Consider the following 16,388-nt stretch of genomic DNA (forward strand, 5'->3'; position numbering starts at 1 on the left):
CTGGAATCAAGCCCTGAATCTGGCTCCCCATAGAGAGCCTGCTTCTCCCTCTGCCTGTGTATCTGCCTCTTTCTGTGTGTCTCTCATGAATAAGTAAATAAAATCTTGAAGAGAAGAGAAAGAAGAGAAGAGAAGAGAAGAGAAGAGAAGAGAAGAGAAGAGAAGAGAAGAGAAGAGAAGAGAAGAGGAGAAAAGAGGAGAGGAGAGGAGAGGAGAGGAGAGGAGAGGAGAGGAGAGGAGAGGAGAGAAGAGAAGAGAAGAGAAGAGAAGAGAAGAGAAGAGAAGAGAAGAGAAGAGAAGAGAAGAGAAGAGAAGAGAAGAGAAGAGAAACCTCAGGGGAGATTTCCCTGGGAAAAGTCAAAGGTAGGTCAGGGCAAAGACCTTTACCCAGCATTGGCTCAATCTCTGTCCCAAAGTAGGTGAGAGAGAAAACAAAGGCAGGGAGAGAAAGACTGACTTCCCCTTCAGAGCCCCAGACCAGGGAAGGGTCTATTGGCTTGTGCAGAGCTTGGAGAGCCAAGGGAAGCTCAGCCCCAGTGCCCCGGTGAGGTAGATGCAGATTCTCTTTTTCCTCTTCTTTCCTTTTTCCCTGCTTGAGGAGTCTGAGCTCAGGAATCTCAAGTTAACTTCTAAAGGTGGAGGTTCAGGAGGAACTCCCAGTCTCCAGCCCCAATACCATAGCCGCCCATCTCAAGGAATGGCGCCTCGGTTGTCCACGCAAGTGCTCAAGCCACAGACCTTGGACTCTCAGGAGCCCACTCCTCCCATCCAATCCACCACCTAGACTGGTGGGTTCTGCCTCCAAAATATATGTGAAGTGCCCTACTCTCTGTCTTGCAGCCCCACCAGGCTTATAGTGACAGCAGCAGCCTCCTCTCTGGCCTCCCTGCCAGGACCTTGCAGCTCCCCACATTCTGCACACGGCAGCCAGAGGCCTCAGATAGGTAAATCAGTGCTCACTTCAGTAGTCCAATATCCCGACTGCGGTCAGCAAGCCTCTCCTAGCCTCATCTCCCACCCTTCTCTCCAGGCCCACTGACTTCTTCAGCCTTCTGGATTGGACTGAGCTCTTCCTGCCTCAGAGCCTTGCCCCATGCTTCCCTTCCCTCATCCTCTGGTCTCAGGGGCTTTCCTGACTTCTGGGCCCCCATTCATCCTCTGGGTCAGAGTCTTCCCACCGTTGGGGGGACTTGTTTATTTATTTACTATCAAGGCCTCAAGTTCCAGGAGAGTGGGATCCCATACCCAGCACCCAGCCCTGGCACTCAATCAGTAATTACTGAGGAGGAAGGAAGAGGAATGGAGGGAGAAGCCTAGAGTTCTGCAAAGGAGGTGCTGTTACTTCTCTCTTTCTGAAGAGGTACCTGGGACTTCATTCCTACCTGGCCCTCATCTTGCATGAGATCTTTCTGAGTCTTTGAAGACTCTGACACACCTCCAGTGTGTGGAGGTGCAGTGTGGACCACAGGACCTACCTGTAGAGAACAGGGTTTTCTGTGATCCAGTCATTGGGTAGGCTGTGTGCCCACTTCTGCTGCCGAGCAGACAACATCTCCCCTTCAGGGATACCCATCCTCTTCATCAAGGGCTTCTTGCCATTTTGGGGGGTCATGGACCGCTCCACAGCATGCTTCCTGGTGGCCGCCAGAGAGCGGACCAGCTGTGCCTGTATCCACAAAAGATCCCAGTGGATTCCCCAAACATCCCAAAACTTCCACTCTCCAGCACCCTGGCCTGACCAGGCAGTCTTATAAGGTCACGGGAGAACTTGCCAGAAGGAAGACAATTTGCAGGGAGGCCTTCAACCCCAGGGTATTTGCCATGCAGGCACCCCACCCCCAAATATTCAGCCATCTAGAAAGGTATCTCTCAAGAAATTTTAATGAGGGCCAAGACGCTTATGCCAGCATCTTTCATAATCACAAGGAATTAGAAAAATGGGGCTGTCCAATTTTAGGGGACTGGTTGAGTAAACTTGCCATGTCCTTTCAATGGAATGTTAGGTATTTATTAAGAACAAAGGCTTTTTTTTATGACATGGGGAAATGCTTTTGATATACCACAAAACATATCAATTAAAAGCATAAATTAAAAATTATAACCAAAATTATACAGTATGATTTCAAAACTTTAAACTCTTAGAAAAATGACCCACAGAAAGTGTGCTAAATGTGAAGAATGGTGTGTTGCTTCCAGGCAGCAGGGTCACATGAGTAATTTGTTTCTGTGCTCTCCTTATGCTTGTACAATTTCCAAGTCTTCTACAGAAAGCATTATTTAGGGCTTAAAGTAGGAATGAAAACTCCCTTTTAAATAAGCAGTTACAGAACTTCAAAGGAAGGGTTCAAGTTTGTGTGTTTCTTTTAAGATATCTTGTCCGTGCAGTTTTTTATAGGCTTTTTATAGACAACAAGGCAATCCCAGCAACCTATACGGTTGTCAAGAGGGTGTTACTTGAATACATTATGGTAAGTCCTAGATTAACAATAAGGCAACCTCTCAGCATCCTGAAATACATGACTGCCTCTTGGCATGGGGAAGGTCTGTGTGATACTGTTAATAGGGGAAAAGCAGGTTTCAAAACACTGGCATTGAATCAAACCCATTTTTAAATAGAAAAAAAAAAAAAAAAAACTAGGAATGCTTTTGTGCATAGAAAAAGGTTCCAAGATATCCAGTGGTTAATTCTGGCTATTTCTGAATAATTTAAGCTTAAATTTAATCTAATTTAATTACAATTTTAATGTAAATTCTTTGCTTTTCAAGAATAGAGATTCTGATTTTGTATTCCTATGTTTTAAGAACCAATAAGAATTATTTTTAAAATGAAAGCAATTTCAAAGCCTTATTTCATTGGATTCCCAGGTGACAAAGGCCTTCAGCAGGAGGAAAGTTTGGGGAGCAGAGGGAAGAGGGTCAGACCTACCTCAGCCTCGAAGATCTGCTGGTAGAGTTTCCCACTGGGAACCTGGGTCACCTTCCCCACTGAGGACATGTTGACCTTGGCTGCTGGCTGGACACCCCTGTTGGGAATTCATTGTCCAGGAATCCTGTCTGGGGTTTGATCTCTATTCTGACCCACAGAGGTTGAAAAACTGACACCCCAACCCCAGGACAAGTCCTCTGCCTAGGACCAGACCCATCTAGGCAACCGGGCTGGGGCATGACCCACCGCACTGTCTGAGAGAAAGCATGGGGTTCCGCTCAGGCATCGGGGTTTTCATTTTAAACAAAAAGAGGGGAGGGGCAAAGAAGCCAAAAGGAAACAAACCTCAGGCAAGAGCAGAATTCAGAGAAGGCAGGCTCTTCCCGCTGCGCAGGGTGCAAATCCCAGAGGGACTTTGGGGGCAGAGATTAATGACAAATTATTGTTTTGTGCTTCACCGTCCCAAGCTTTCCTGGGAAAAGTCAGCATGCCCGAGGTGTCAGCTTGGATTTCAGCCTGGCCTTGAACTCCCAACCTGGAGCTCAACGTGGTTACAAGGACCCTTGCCGGGCCCCCTCCGCCACTCCCCGCCAAGAGTGGACACAGAGAGGGGGCACCGGAGGGAGGGCGCAGCCTGACTCTGGCCATGCTAATTAGGCACCTACTGTATGCTGAGAAGACCCAGCAGGCCCCTCTGCGCCACCAGCCCCGCCAGCCTACGGAGGAGCCTGGGGGTGGGGGACGGTCCCCGGCCTGGCCCCCTGAGCCCGGCCGAGGGGGAGGCCCTGAGCCCCGGCGCCCGGCATCCCACCTGCAAGAAGGCACCACGCCGGTCAGCCAGGCCCGGTCCAGCTTCAACTGCAGCTGGACGCACTTGGTCTCCAAGGCAACGCAGAGGGGGGGAGCCCCGCCGGCCCCGCCCTCACTTCCTTTCCGAGGTGGGCGGGGATTGCCCGCGGCCCAGGGAGCCGAGCCCTGAAACTGTTAGAAACCCGAGGGACGCCTGGGTGGCGCAGCGGTTTGGCGCCTGCCTTTGGCCCAGGGCGCGATCCTGGAGACCCGGGATCGAATCCCACGTCGGGCTCCCGGTGCATGGAGCCTGCTTCTCCCTCTGCCTGTGTCTCTGCCTCTCTCTCTCTCTCTCTCTCTCCCCCTCTCTGACTATCATAAATAAATAAAAATTTATTAAAAGAGAAGAAAGGAAGAAACCCGAGGGACGCCTGGGTGGCTCAGAGGTTGAGCATCTACCTTTGGCCCAGGGTGTGATCCCGGGGTCCTGGGATCGAGTCCCACATCGGGCTCCCTGCATGGAGCCTGCTCCTCCCTCTGCCTACCCCTCTGCTGTGTCTCTCCTGAATGAATAAAATCTTGCAAATTGAACTCCAATTAAAAAGGGAAAGAAAGAAAGAAACCCATTCCTCCTTGCCAGTTCTTCCTGGGTGCCAGGGGGCACCTCAGGAGCCTCCAGAGCAACACGCCAAATGTTCTGAAACTGAAAGAAAACAGGAGCTGTAACTCCCAGCCATGGTAGTCAAGAAAATCCATCCCATCTGCTTTGCTAGGTTAAACCAACCTGTGCTGTCAACTATCAGCACAGTGCTTGGCTGTAAGAAGCTGAACGCATCTCTAAAAAAGACCATCTTGTTGAAGATGAAGTGCTCAGAATTCAGACCTCAGGCTTGTCTGGAATTAGGATGAAAAGATTATTTTCTAAAACTCTGAGTTCCATTCATCCTCCTCACCACTAACTACCCCATCACCCTCCTACCACCACTCTGCCCTGCCCTCTCTCTGGCTCAAAAGTCCCTCACCAACTCTGCAGCCCCTGCCAAGTCCAACTCCCAGAACTAGATGAGCACAGAGGCCCCCACGTCTGGTTCCCACCCGGACTCTTCCTGCTTCAGCCAAGTCTCCACTCTTCCTGCATATGGCCCCTCGCCCTGCCCCCCTGGCCTCCCTCACCCTGCTCCTCTGCTGGCATCCACACATCCCAGACCCAGCCAGCCTTCCACTACCAGTGGCAAGTGTCCCGGCCACTTACTTCCCTCACCCCCTGGCCCCTCTCCTGTCTCTGGATGTGCTTGTATGGTGGTTGCTGGCAAATGCCGGAGTTCAGAACATCCAGAGTAGGTGTTTCCTGAAGGGCAGGTATATGGTCACTAATTCTGATTCAGCTTCAGTTGCCCTTTGCACAGCATCTTGCATGTGGTTCAGACACAGTGACTGTTCCCTGGGTAAATGCATGCATAGCTGGAATGTCCTGATCTGACACTCCTAGAGTTTGTCCCTTTCCCACACAGCCAGCCAGAGTCCTACATGGCCAGACCTGACAACACGGGGTTATTGCTGAACCTGACTTGAAGGTTTTCTGCGCTTTGTGAGGTACCTAACTCCCAAGAAAACTCCTCCCCTTAGCAGAGATCTCTGTTCCAATTGCTAGTAAATGCACCCTATTACAACTTCCTACAGCAAGTGATCATTCCATCCAGACTAGTTTCAGAAATTAAAAAACAGTGGGTAAAAAACCCTTTTATTCCCCTTTTTTGGTCCTGGGTTTTATTAACAAGGTGAAATATTGAACTAATTTTAGCTGGAAAAAGAGGAAAGTGTAGATAACTGAGGGAAGGGGTGAAAACCACAGTAAAAACTAGGACATATGGGAACACCTGGGTTAAGCATCTGACTCTCGATTTCAGTGCAGGTCATGATCTCAGGGTCCTGGGGTTGAGCCCCATGTCAGGCTCTGCTCCAGGCATAGAGCCTGCTTAGGATTCTCTCTCTCTCTCTCTCCCTCTCTCTCACACACTCTACCCACCCCCCCCCCTCAACAGGAAATGTGCAGGAATTATTTGCAGTCATCCATACCTCTGTCTTGTCTCAGGACATCCTGCTGGCTAGGCCCTTGCACATCAGAAGCAATGTTTTCCCTGTCCAGATATTTTCTGGATTCCAGTTTCTGGCACATCTATAACCTGGGTTTTTATATATTTTTTTACATATACAGATATAAATATGTAGGCACAGATATATCATGTTCAGTGTTTTGTTCTGAGTAAGAAACACACTTATTGTATAAAATATAAAAATATTCCATGGAGAATGTAAAAATAACCCATAGTCTCACCACTGAGAATTTACCTCCCTTAACTCCTGAGTTTGGGTCTTTGTGTTTGAATTTGGATCAAACGTGAGAATTTGTGTTTGGCTTTTGGATGCCATTTGCATTGCCCTTCCAACTCTGCAGTGTGATAGCCAGAAGACTAACCAGCCAGAGATCACCTGGTCGGTTCCTGCCCCATGTTAGAGGTGGGCAGGAGGTGAGAGACAGGGAGTGGACCTTAGAGGAGTCCTTAGTGGAGCCAAGCCTTTGCACTCTTTTTCTGTACCTCACCATCGTATCATCCCTCTCAGCCTTCACCTTGAAAATGTCTCCTTTCTTTTTTTTAAGATTTTGTTTTTAAACAATTGGGTATACCCAATGCAGGGTTCAAACTCACAACCCCGAGATCAGGAGTTGTGTGCACTACAGACTGAGTCAGCCATGCACTCCAAAAATATCTCTTGACCAGAGTTTCATCTATTCCTTCCTCTTCCACTGGTCATTATCCATTTCTCCACAGTCCATAGAACAAAAACCAACAAGGACCAACAAGAACGAATATTTCTTGAGAGGATTTAATCCCCTTAATAAGTATACACAGGTAGCATAAATGTCTATTTTATAGATGAAGAAACTAAAGCTCAGAGAGTGAATTACTTGGCCAAGATCTCCAAGATAGGAAGTGGTTAGATCCAGGATGAACCAAAATCAATGAATTCTAGAGTCTTGAACCAAATACTATGCCATCTGGCTTGGTACTAACCAGAAAAAAATTCTGGATTGGTTTTGCATGTTGAATCATAGCATTCATACCAAAAAGGTTGGAAATCATAAGTGTACAGCTTAATAAATTACCCAAAGGTAACATACCTGGTAACCAGTACCCCCAAGAAATAGAACATTACCAATTCTCCAGGAGCCCCCTCATCTACTCATTCCAAGTCACTGCCCTCTCTTTCCCAAGAATAACAAATATTCTAACTTCTGAATTAGTTTTGCTTGTTTTTGAACTTTATTTAAATGGAATCATACAAATGTACTCTCTTACATCAGACTTTTTTCATATGTTTGTAAGATTTCAAACATTTTTTAATGTGGCTCTAAGTTCCTTTTCATTTCTGTATAGCACCCCATTATTTTTTAAATGCCCCCATTTTATTTATCCTTTCTATTATTGATGCACATTTGGTTTCTTTCCTGTTTAGAAAATTACCAAATCAGGTTGCTGTGACCATTCTTTAGCATGGTGAACATATGTTGGCATTTATACTGGGTATTTACCTAAGAGTGGGATTTGGGGGTCGTAGAGTATGTGCAAATCCATCTTTAGCAGATACTACAAGAGTTTTTGAAAGTGGTTGTATGCATTTACACCAGTTGCTTCACATCCTCATCAACATTTGGCACTGTCAGTATTTATTTTTCGCCATTCTTGTTTACGTGTAGTGGTGTTTCATTATGGTTTTAATTTGCACTTCCCTGGTGAGTAATGATGTTGTGTAACCTTTTATATACTTTTTTGGCCAGTTGGTTATTTTTCTGTGAAATATCTGGTCAAATATTTTGCCCATTTTTTCTGGTGGATTGCCTCTTTCTCTTATTAATTCATAGGAGTCAGTTACATATCCTATCTGATGCTTTTTTCCCAGATACATATATGACAAGTGTCTATTCCCATTCTGTTCTTGCCTTCTAATTCTCCGGAAAGTAAAGAGAAATTCTTAGTAAGGTCCAATTTATTAATTTTTATCTTAATAATGTAATTTATACCCTATGAAATTTTTGCCTGCCCAAGGTCATGAAAATATTCTCCTACATTATCTACTACAAATGTTATTGTTTTAAGCTTACATATTTAGATTTAAAACCCACCTTTAGTTGGTTTGGTTTATGATGGGAGGTAGGAGTCAAGATTAGTTTTGTTTCCATATGGATAATCAATGACACTGGCCATGTACTGAGAAGACTATCTTCTCTCCATCATTCTGTGTACCTCTTTTGATATATACAAAATGTTCATATGTGTGGGTCTCAGTTGGACTCTTTCTTTTGCTCCTTCTGTCTGTCCTTGCACTATTATAGCGCATTGCCCTGATTACTGTTGCTTTATACTAAGGCTTACCATCTGGTAGTGTAAGCCCTCCAAGTTGGTTCTTCTTTGAGATTGTCTTGACTATTCTTGGCCACTTGTATTTCTATGGAAATTTTGAAATCATCCAGTTCATGTCCACAAGACAACTGCTGACATACTTTACTGCAGCTATATGAACCTAAATATCAGTTTGGGGAGAAATGACACCTTAATGACACATAGAAAAACAAGCAAACACACACGCCAAAAACAGAGATGAAAACACCACCAAACTGACCAAAAAATCCTAATAAAAGAGAAAGAAATTATAAACTGGGAATAAATATTTGCAATTCATATTACAAAGGGGTCACATCCCTCATACTTAAAGAGTTCCTAGAAATCAATTAGCACAAGAACACACATACCATGGGAAATTTGGCAAAAGACATGAAACCACAGTCTATAGGGAAAGAAATATAAATAGCCTTAAATATATGAAAATAGGCTCAGGCTCAGTCATAATATGACAAAATTGTGAAGGTTAAAAATTTGACAATACATTCTAAAGCTAAAAAGGGAAAGATAGAAAAGCAATTGTTTCTTCCCAGGGTCTCCAGGCCCACCAGGTCAGTTCCCTGCAGACCCACCTGATTGCATGGGGGGTGTCCATAGGGCTCCAAAGGACTCAGGGTGCTCAGATATGGCAGGTGGGGAGATTACAAAGAACTCACTTGACCAGAGCCATTAGTCCAGTGAGCAGGTGTACATAGTGGGCTCAGCTAGAGAAAGCAGAGCTTCCCGTCACAGCTCATTCTCCCCGCATTTCCAGGAATGCTGGATCCTCAGGAGCTTCTCCTTACTGCATGCCATTCACTGTCTGAAGAAGACATGGGAGAAGTTTCCAGGTCGGAGGCCTCTCTCCATAGGAGCGGGGTGACTGAGGAATCTCCCACATGGGTAGCATTGCCCTTTCTTTCAGCTGATACCTTCTGGGAGGCAGCCAACCATTGGAACAGGGACTGAGCCGGCTGTGGGACCTCTAAGCCTCCCTAGAACCAGCTCTGCTTCAGGAATCAGTTCCCTTCCAATGTCAGAGATTGGGCTGAGTCAAACTGGAGATTTTCAAGTGTTCACTTTATAGCAACAAATTCTATGTCCACTTAGAACCAAAACCAGTCAAAATAATGCTGCTTGGAAGAAATGAAAATGGAAGCCTTAACATGAAGACCAACTTGAAGGCTCCCCTCCCAAGGCCCATGGAGCTCTTTGAGCTCAAAGGAAACCAGTGGAAACCCTCATCTGGACAGTTTTGATCTTTTGAGTTCTCAAAAAGGAAAAAACTATTTACACTCACACCCTTCCCATCATTGCCCAAATTTTCCTTCCTTCTTTTCTTTCTTTTCCCCTCAGAAGAGTTCTTGAAAATTTCAAAAACTTAGTAGCAAAGACAACCCACCTGGTAAGGTAGAGTGGAGGCTAGAGATCTGGAAAGAGAGAAGGTGGGGAGGGGGGCCATGGTTTTCTCACTTGATCTTTCTTTGAAAATTTTTAGTCTTGTCTACATTACAGAGCGAAGGAACTGTTTGGCCTATGAGCAGGTGGCGGGGGGGGGGGGGCACTTGTGGGGCAGAAGGCCCTGGTCATGGGATACAGCGGTAGCAGCTGGGCTGTTCCAGGAGGGGTTGCTGAGCCAGCAGAATTAGCAGGTGTCTGGGTTCCATGCTGGTCCATCCTGCTGGCACTTAGTTTCCTCCAGGCTGTTGGGGGTCAGTGTGGGTTTCTTTCTTCCCTATATAAGCCCAGCCTGTCTTCAGGAAGCCAGGCTCCCCTGCTTCTCCAGTATTCACTCCATCTCCAAGAGGAGGTCACCCTACCCACACCAAGGTGGGAGCTGTAGGGGAGTCCCATGGGCCAGGTGGACAATGGCTGCCTAACCTTGGGTGCAAATGGCTGGACCAGGGACAGATAGATGTGCATTCTGTGACTTCCTACTTTGGCCCTGAAACATCACTGCTAATGAGTCACAGTCAGGAGTCTCATCTGAGTGTCTAGTTGACCATGACATACGTCCTAGATACCTTCTCAGAGTCTGGGGAACTGATGGATTCTTAGTGGGTCCTTCCTGAATGGAAGTCAGAAGCTTCAAAAAGAGGAAGTAAGATGTTCCCACCCTGTGCCCTGGATGCCCGTTCCCCTATCAGAGATAGCACCTCAGCAGCCCCTTCTGAGTGGATGAAGGAAGATTGCTGTGCAGGACAATGTCCTGTGGGGTACCTTGGAGAGGTGAAGCCTTCGGCATGGCCTTGGGCCCAGCCTGGGTGGCAGAAACTCTGGTGGGTTGGGCAGGCAGGGACCACTCAGTCAGGCTTCCAAGACCCCTGTCCCTCTTCATCCATGGCTTGGCCACATTAGGGACCTGGACTCACATTGAGAACCCAGAGGACAAGACTCTGGTCAGTGGTGGGGCAGGGCTGGGGTGAAGGCAGCTAGGGCATGGCCTGTGGCTGGGGATGGAAGTGGCATCTCCTCTGTAGGCCTCTGAGTAAATCATTGCCCCTCTTCAGAGCTCTGTCTCCTCCTCAGGAAAATGGAAGGTGATGATCTTGTGGTGCAGGCCTCATAAGGTGGGGTGTTAAGATCAAAGGGAGGGAAGGAATGTGTTGGGGTGTGAGGGAAGAACAATGATGATAGTAATAAGATACTGAGTCCTCGAAGACCCGGTAAGGTAAGTGGGTTCTCCTCACACTTTTCAGATAAGGAAACAGGCTCAGGGAGGCCAGGCCACAGGCCCAAGGCCACATATTCGGTGAGTATCAGAGCCAGGATTATTCTAGAATCAGGGCACTATGGAAGACAGAGTAGCACTCAGGTTAGTTGTCCAGAGGGTGGGGTTAGGGAATATCCTGGAAGAAATGGGCTGAGGAGACAATGGCCTCACCAACTTTGCCCTTGACCCTGGCGTGAAGGGATCTCCAAGTTTGACACCCTGGAGATGATCCCTCAGAAATCCCAGAAGAGGCAGCAGCAGAGGTGAGAATGCTTGTGGGGAAGGGGCCTCAGGGTCAGAAGAGAGGGGGTTCTTTCCTTCTAAACAGAGGCCTCCACACCAAGAGAGGAAGGGCCTCCCCCCTCCAGCTCTGCCTCCTGTTGCCACAGCGCCAGAAACTCCCCATTAGAAGTGACACCAGGACCTGGCACCACGTCCCCTGTGATTGCCAAAAGCAGGCCCTGGGAAGTGACTAGCAGGAGTCTGCTATTCTTGGAGGGTGATGGGAGGACTGAGGGTGCTGGACGTGGGAATCCTGCGGTGGAGGCTGAGGGGGAGGGGTCTTCAGGGGAGGGTCCCTGGGGGCACCCGAGAGCCAGAGCTCATCCCCACCCACGACCTGATGTCACAGGGTGTGTTCTTCCTTGGCACGTTTCTCACTGACCTGGGGACACCGTACCCAGCAATGCAGGATTATCTGCAGCTGAGAGAACCTGGGGAGGGGGGGGGGGGTGGACAGCAGGGCCAGGATGGGGGGCCCCTGCTGAGTCCTGAGGCACCGCCCCTGGCACACCTCTCCCCAGTGGGGATGTCATACTCCTCTTGGGGGATGGCCGAAAGGAGGCACGTCCTGGTTCCCCGGGCTGGGGAAGCTGCAGAGCTGCAGGAGGGGGACCCGGCCTCCCCTTCAGGAGGTTTGCATGGAGGGGAGAGAGATGTGGGGTTCCTCCCAGTCGGGCAACACACAGCGGCTGGGCAGTCACTTCTGCCTGAGGCCTTAGTCTCCCATCTGTCGTCAGAGTGGGTTGTGCTAGCCTTGTCCCAGAGTTTCTGCTCTTCTGTCCTCGTGTCTCTGGAGCCAGAGCCTGGCCTAGGTCCCAGTCCTGTTTTCTGTGCAAGCCCCGCCCCCTGGAGGGCCTCGGCGGTCCTGCAACATGAGAACGGGGTACGGGAAGGGACTCTAGTTCTGGGCTGGGGGCTCCTTCTCCTTTCCTTTTTTTTAATTTTATTTTTTTTTTTCCTTCTCCTTTCCTATCCTTTCCTGTCCTGCCTTGTCCTGCCCTCTCCTGTCCTTTCTTGTCCTTTCCTGTCCTGTCCCGTCATTTCCTTTCCTTTCCTGTCCTGTCCTTTCCTGTCCTGTCCTTGTCCTTTCCTGTCCTGGTCCTGTCCTGATCCTGTCCTTTCCTTTCCTTTATTTTCCTCCTCCTTTCCTTTCCTCCTTTCCTCTTCCCTTTCTTCTTTCTTTCTATCCCTTAAGATTTTATTTATTTATTCACAAGTGACACAGAGAGAGAGGCAGAGACACAGGCAGAGGGAGAAGCAGGCTCCCTGCGATAGTCCAATGTGGGACTTGATCCCAGGACCCTGAGATCACAACTTAAGCTGAAGGCAGACACTCAACCATTGAGCCACCCAGGTGGCCCTAGGGGCTCTTTCTAATGGGCCTTGGCTGTTTGCCTCCCAGGGGACTCCGACCATCCTCCAGAAAAGGAAACGAGGTGAACATCTGTGGCACTCACTGCAGGGGGAGCATGCCAGGGGGTGGAGGGAGCAGGACACTCCCTGGGAGTTTGAAAACAGAGAAGTGGGAGACCCATCAATTTGGTGGGTGGAGTATGTCCAACTTCTTAAGGAGGGACTATTTACACTCATCTCTGAAAATAGGTAGGACCTGGATGGAATTAGAGTGTTTCCAGTGTACAAAGAAGACCCAAGACTGCCCCCTTGCCTCTCTCCTCATCCCCATAATGCCCCTATAGCACCCCCTACCCATGCCCTGTCTTCATCTGTCCTTCCCTCTGACCCCAGGAATACAAAGTAATGAGGAAGATCCAGCTGCTCCATAGGGCTGCAAATCATTATGACCTTGAGCCCAGGGAGCAGTTTGAGGCTGGGTTCCAGGATATGGAGCCATTCAGGGAGATTAGAGGTGAGACCAGGCGGGAGTTGAGCAATAGTGGGTACAGACTGTCCCTAGTGGCTGGTTCCAGAGAGCCTCTGGCCATGACTCCCCTGCTGAGCCCAGACCTTGTTGCATGGTGAACGCTGGGGCACCTGGACTCCAGCTGCTGAGCAGGCAACAGGAGGGACACCTGACATGTGGCTTCTGGTAGCCTCATCGGTTCCACTCTGTCCCATAGCTATAGCTTGTCCTGCCAGGGAAACTCCAGTCCTCTTTGGCCAGCAGAACACTCAAGGCTAAAAAGAACTTGCTACCAATAAGCTCAGGCCTGAGGGAGCATCCAGGCTTGGCAGTAGCTGGACCCTGGGGGCTGAAGGTGAAACTTCAGATGAAACGTGGTTAATGGGCAGTGAGATCCCAGCTCCATTACTGACCAGTCCTGTGCCTGGAATGATTCATCCCAGGTTTCTGGGACTCGGCTTCCTCGTCTGTGAAATAGGTGATGCTAATTGATCACTCACGTGGCAGGGACAAATGGGGTACTGTTGACTGACCAAGCACTCAGCACAGCATTTGGAGCACAGTGCCATGAGGGCAGGGTGGGCAGGGTGGGCCATGACCCTGGGGGAGGCTCCCCCAAGGTAACCCCTCTCTTCTAGCCAGCCACCAAGTCCTCAGCAGAGCCCAGAGGCAGGCCACACTCCTGAGTTCCCCAGCAGCCGGGACCCTCAGAGTGCACTGGGTCAGCTACCCTGTCTGAGGTGCAGGAGAACATTGAGCCTTTTCTGACTCCCCTGACAGAAAATAAGAGGTGACCCTGCTTGCTCTTCCCCAAAGCCTGTTTACCTACCGTGGTATATCTATTTGTTGCAAAAAGTAAATGCTGGGTTTGAATACTAATATATTAAAATCCTTTTTTTTTTTTAACAGCCTGAGAATTAAGGTTTAGTTCTTTCGCTTCCAATGCTAATTTAAATGAGATACAGACTTTCACATTCCTTCTTGAACCAAGAAATCCTGCAGGGTCACCAGCTTATAGTATGCGGGAGAAAGGAAGCAGGCCAGGCCCCTCCCTCACTAGTGGAGGAGACCCCCCAAGCTCTCCTTCCTCAGAGGACAAGGCCTATCACCAACCTGGGCCAGGAGCAGAGACAGCCCCTCAGAGCTCCGGGGGTTCAGAGTTCACAGGCATTGCAACCAGGGAAACCTGAGTGGCTACAAATAACACTCTCCAGGCCCGCTCTGCCCGCCCCCCGCCCCCCCACAGTGGCTGGCTTTCCACAGCTTTGAAGGAAGAGGAAACATCTTCTGTTTCTCTTGTTGAGGTTTCTTTTGGCCAAACCTTAGGTTTAACCGCTGAGCCACCCAGGCGTCCCTTGGCCAGACCTTAGGAACTTGTCGTCTTCTAGGTCAGTCTCTGGAGTTGCATCAGCATGAAGTAGAGGAATAAACGTGAAGAGATCAAACCTTGCACGTGGAAAGGACAAGACCAGAGGAAGATAGTTCACAAGTGGACTAAGTCTCAGGACTCTCCAATCTCAGTCCCCCCACCTAGGGACTCCGTGTTTCCTCCTGACCTACATTAGAATCCTCCTGGGAGCTTTGCCCATGACCTCCATGCTCCTTTCCCCACTTGCATCATGTCTAGGGCAAAGATTTGTGAGGTCCCTTTCAAGCCAACAGCTGGGCCTCGTTCCATAAACATTTGCATACCTATGCATTAGGATTTCCAGCATTTCTGCACCTCCTTATATAATTCTTTTTAAGACATTCCCTAGAGGCTCCAGCCTGTCAGGTATATAGAGGCCACTCTTCCCTGGTCAGCACCTGATGGATCACAAATGACTTCTGAATTGCCAGGCTTTGGGTCCATATGCTTGGCCATGGGCAGACCCCCATACTCTTCCTTGCTGGCCAAGATGACTTCTGGGGCTAAGTCTGCTAGTAGGTCTAGAAGCAAGCAGAGGTCCTGAGGAAAACTGACAGTACTTTGGGTAGCAACTACCTCAGGGGAGACTCTTTTCTCCCAGCTGAGAGCATTGTGAGAGGTAAACAGACATTAATCACATCACCACGAAGTATTAATATTGCAAATAACAATAACTGATATTTATTGAATGTAGGATGTATCAGGGACTAGCTTAGGGAACATGAGAGACTCCTAACTCTGGGAAACGAACAAGGGGTAGTGGAAAGGGAGTGGGTGGGGGGATGGGGTGACTGGGTGATGGGCACTGAGGGGGGCACTTGATGGGATGAGCATTGGGTGTTGTGCTATATGTTGGCTAATCAAACTCCAATAAAAAATATACAAAAAAAAAAAAAAGAAATAAAGGATCACTGCAAAAAAAAGGAGTGTCTGTGGGTATTAACTCATTTTATCCTCAAAATAATTTGGAGTGTTACAAGCATTGCCCTGTTTATTCATAAGGAAAAAGCAGCACAGAAAGGCAAAGTCATATAGCCGGCGTCACATAGCTAAAAGTGGTGGTAAGGGATCCCAACACTCTCACTCCAGTTGTCTCAGTTTCTAAAGCAGAATGACAGAGTTTAGAGCTTGCGAAGGTTAAATTAAAAGAAGTCTGGCAAACACATCTAGCAACAGGACTAAGTTTACAGTAAGTGCTCGATAATGATTACAGGATTTCAATGGCTCTGCGACTGGTGAGATGGATGGGGACCTCCCTCGCCCTGTTGGTAGGTCCTCTTGGCATTTGCATAGGCTTCATGACGGCCTTGGTCACTCTGCATGAGTCCTGAGCCATCAGAGACATTATGCATGGGTGCAAAGACTCAGGGTAAGTACTGGGCCCGCTGTACAAAGAGAAATGTCCAGGCTTCCCAGCCTGGCATCTGGGCCTCCCCAGGTGGTCTAACCAGGCCCCGATGCCCTGCACTGCGAACACCAGAGGCCTCCCCTCCTCAAACATGCCTGGGGCTGTCCTGCTCCCACACCTTTGCCCCCAACTAAAATGCCAGCCCACTCACATCTCTGCCTCCGCAGATAGACAGCTTTCCCAGGGGAGCCCCTCCTTGTCAGATCTGTAGATCTATTTTGTGACCAAGGCCAGATCAGTTCTGATCTGTTCCTCATCCCAGTGGCCATGACAGGGACAGCCTACTGTGTGCCTGCTGACCCTATCAGATCAGAGGCTGGGGACATGGATTTCCTTCTCTCCTATCACCAGAAGGCCCGGGAAGGGGGAAGCAGTGAGAATGCTGTTGGATTAAGGCCATATTTTCTTCCAGAGAAAAACTGTGTCAAACAGTTAAGCTCTCCTGGTGTAGACATTTTACCAACTTCTTCAGTGATACAAAGTTCTATCCCGTGGTCTAAGCTGCTTGCCCACATAGAACTCCCCAACACTGCCTCCTAACCATAGATAGGGGAAACCATTA

General features: G+C 48.6%; 1 protein-coding gene across 5 annotated transcripts in view; it reads right to left on the reverse strand.

Annotated features, from left to right (window-relative positions):
* The window catches only part of CCDC180 (coiled-coil domain containing 180), a 66,662-nt gene extending 62,859 nt beyond the window's left edge, over nt 1-3,803 (reverse strand). For 2 of the 5 annotated variants that reach the window (XM_072727887.1, XM_072727885.1), the window contains exons 1-4: nt 3,738-3,783; nt 3,272-3,339; nt 2,927-3,023; nt 1,476-1,666 (exon numbers count right to left, since the gene is read on the reverse strand). In XM_072727887.1, the coding sequence (XP_072583988.1) occupies nt 1,476-1,666; nt 2,927-2,995 (260 nt within the window). In that variant the 5' untranslated portion in view covers nt 2,996-3,023; nt 3,272-3,339; nt 3,738-3,783. Of the gene's footprint in view, nt 1-1,475; nt 1,667-2,926; nt 3,024-3,271; nt 3,340-3,737 lie in introns of all 5 variants that reach the window. The other 3 variants (XM_072727884.1, XM_072727886.1, XM_072727888.1) reach the window with 3 other exon arrangements.
* Between the last annotated feature and the right edge of the window lie 12,585 nt (nt 3,804-16,388).

Source organism: Vulpes vulpes, chromosome 12 (assembly GCF_048418805.1).
Source record: "Vulpes vulpes isolate BD-2025 chromosome 12, VulVul3, whole genome shotgun sequence".
NCBI classification, from domain to species: domain Eukaryota; kingdom Metazoa; phylum Chordata; class Mammalia; order Carnivora; family Canidae; genus Vulpes; species Vulpes vulpes.